The sequence below is a fragment of the Limulus polyphemus genome, unplaced genomic scaffold, assembly GCF_000517525.1.
Source record: "Limulus polyphemus unplaced genomic scaffold, Limulus_polyphemus-2.1.2 Scaffold1432, whole genome shotgun sequence".
In the NCBI taxonomy this organism is placed as follows: domain Eukaryota; kingdom Metazoa; phylum Arthropoda; class Merostomata; order Xiphosura; family Limulidae; genus Limulus; species Limulus polyphemus.
In genome coordinates, this window is record NW_013667042.1 from 104,564 (window position 1) to 107,406 (window position 2,843).

The 2,843-nt window shown below is 31.3% G+C and overlaps 1 protein-coding gene across 7 annotated transcripts in view; it reads right to left on the reverse strand.

The window, feature by feature from the left end:
• Positions 1 to 2,843, reverse strand: part of LOC106463532 (telomere length regulation protein TEL2 homolog) — a 114,515-nt gene that overhangs the window by 31,603 nt on the left and 80,069 nt on the right. For all 7 annotated transcript variants that reach the window (XM_022391067.1, XM_022391065.1, XM_022391066.1 and 4 more), the window contains one exon: positions 1,240 to 1,328. In XM_022391067.1, the coding sequence (XP_022246775.1) occupies positions 1,240 to 1,328 (89 nt within the window). The remainder of the gene's footprint in view (positions 1 to 1,239; positions 1,329 to 2,843) is intronic.

Here is a 2,843-nt window from a genome sequence, read left to right on the forward strand (position 1 = left end):
TGGGAAAAGAAATATAGAAATCTCACATACCCAATGCTGAGCAGAGAAGACATGAATGACCTAAATTATCGAGTGTGGAAAGTATATCCATCCACACAAGCTCACATAAACTCAATGAACATGGATATACATAGAGGGAATGAGAAATACACACTGAAAAACTTACCACAGGTCTCCTGGGAAAAAAGAACAATACCTAAACCAGCAGATTACGTGGAGGTGCAGTAACAGGTGGAAAGTCCAATAGAAAGAAAATTCCCACATAGTAGTTATATTCCTCTTCATAAAAAACATAACAGGAAAGGAAAAATCGTCAGCTTAACATAAGACACGAACTTCCTGCAAACTAAAGCCTGTACTTCCCCAGCAAACATTGTCAACCCTGTGATCTAAGGACTAGTGTCAGAACCATTGTCTACTTATGACAGATATTTTATCAACTGCCATATTAAATCTGAAGTCATATCAACAAAGTAGAATTTGGAAAACAGAAACATTTTTAAAACAAATTAGTGGAAACAATGTAAATCAAACACAAGTCAAAACTTGAAGTTGAAACTCATATATATATGTGATCAAGCACAATCAAAATTTGGCAGTCATATGGAGAATGAGTGAAAACACATGGCTATATACCAGAATGCCAATCAAGAAAGTGAGGATTGTACTGGAATGGTAGAGAGAGCTACCTGCATTAGTATAGATGGCACAGTATGATTAGTGGAGGGTAGTCACATGATCAGCACGTTGCTACAATGGTGCAAAAATGAAGGGGTATAAAAGACTGGTGTGCTGTTGGAAATCTTAGCAATGCTTAGAGGGCAAACCAAGGTCGAGATAGATTTCGATGAGAGGAGGTAGTACTGTTTTGGAATTAGGTTTTATACTGTTGTTTCTTGTTCTAAACTCCTTAAAGATTAGCGTATTGGAAGACATGTTTATTTTAAAACATTTCATGAAAGTGATTTTTATTCAGGATTTTGTAATATTTTTGTTTAAAATAAATCACCTTATTTCTGGTAGTATCAGTAACTTAAAATCAGTAGCTTCAAACATTTTAGATGTATTTCCAGAATTATCTTAGAACTGTAAATAAAAGAGTTAACCCTCTGCTGCAAATTCTGGAAATTAATGTATTCAAAACTTCCAGGCATTAAAATTACATAAAAATGTTTATACTGTGGCAAAAAAAAAGATTAATTAGTAATATCTCATTTTCAAAGAAAACTATCTCTGTACCTGTCATAAAAGTGAAGCAAAGGGAAAAAGAAATAACCGGCTACATCAGCAAACTTGTTTTCTTTTCCTTGTGGTTCTACTTTTTTCCCCTGAAACCAAATTAAAATTCATACAACATCAGTAATGCAAAATGATAAAATGAATTTAAAATTCTTGATTTTATAGAATTATATCACTTTTAAGTACTTTTGTAAATTAACTGAGAATTTTTATGATATGATGTCTAACCTTAATATACTAAAAAACGTTTCAAGGCATCTTTACAAATGATCCACAAATCTCACTATTTTAAGAACTTGCATGAATTTAGCTTCATTCTAGAAAAACAAAAACTACATTTTGTGAAAAAAAATTCATTATTATCTTTTACATAAGTTGCTTAAAAACACGTTGGATACTATTTCTTTTTCATTATAATATACAGTTTGTGGTAGCTAGTGAGCTAAATTTTAGAATATGAATTACATTTTTATAGTCCTGTGCTTGTTAATTTTTAGTCTTGCTAAGATGAAACTAGTTTTTATGCCTATCTTAAAACAATGTCTCAAGACAATGTGTATATGTGTCCTAGCCACTATGATCAGTGCATTAGTAGCATTGAGAGTAATGAGTAATTTTTTGTACTTTAAAGGATTATAACACTCAAGTCATGATTTCTGAAAAAACTAGTCCGTCATTATTATTACTGGTAAACTTAGTGTAAAATCAGTCTTACAATGGCCTATATTTAACCTCTTCAAAAGTTATGAGGTACTAGTAACTAAAATAGTAGTAATTTCTTTTCAGGCACATTGTGCTACTATATTAGGAGTAAAAAAACACAAAACTGACATTTTTTGGAACAATGAAAGGTAAAATCTTTATTATGACTTACAGATGACTAGTTTTGGTAACACAGTTACCATCATCAGGACTAGTATCTACACTGTTAGCTTAGCCTATATTCATTAATGGGTGAGTTCATTTTTAAAAACATGGTCAGGAAACAAGGGGAGGTAATTAAATTGTAAATGAGGGATTACTTAAGATTATTAAGTATTCTAATGAGACATGTTGATTGGTCCATTGTCTCTATTTATACACACAGATCTGTTTTTAGTCATATAAGTACTCTCAATTAAATTCCTTTCTATATTTGTTTGTGCATTTCTTAAGATATTTACATTTCTTCAGCCATAGTTACCATCACAGTTCCAGAAATGTTCAGCTAAAGTAGAGGACATAGTGTTACCATGTTCTATGTCATACTAGTGTTCTTTCAGTCTCATTTTTAATTTCCTTCTTATCTGTCCTGTGTACATTTTACTTCAACTACAACTGATTTGGTAAATTCCATCTTTATCTTCCATCTTTATAGGATCTTTGAGTGTTTTTAAATGGTTGACAATTCTGTTTTAAGAAATTAATGCTACTTTATAACTCTTTAATCAGGATGCTTTAGCAGTTTTTTCCAAAATCTCAGGAGAAAATGGTATACTAATGAACTTATTTTGAGATGTTTTTATTGGAGTTAATTCAGAGTATTCTATTTGAAATGTTTATTTTCATTTTCTGGAAAGCTCTGTCAACAATTATGGGGTCATAACCTCTATCTGTTGTTACTG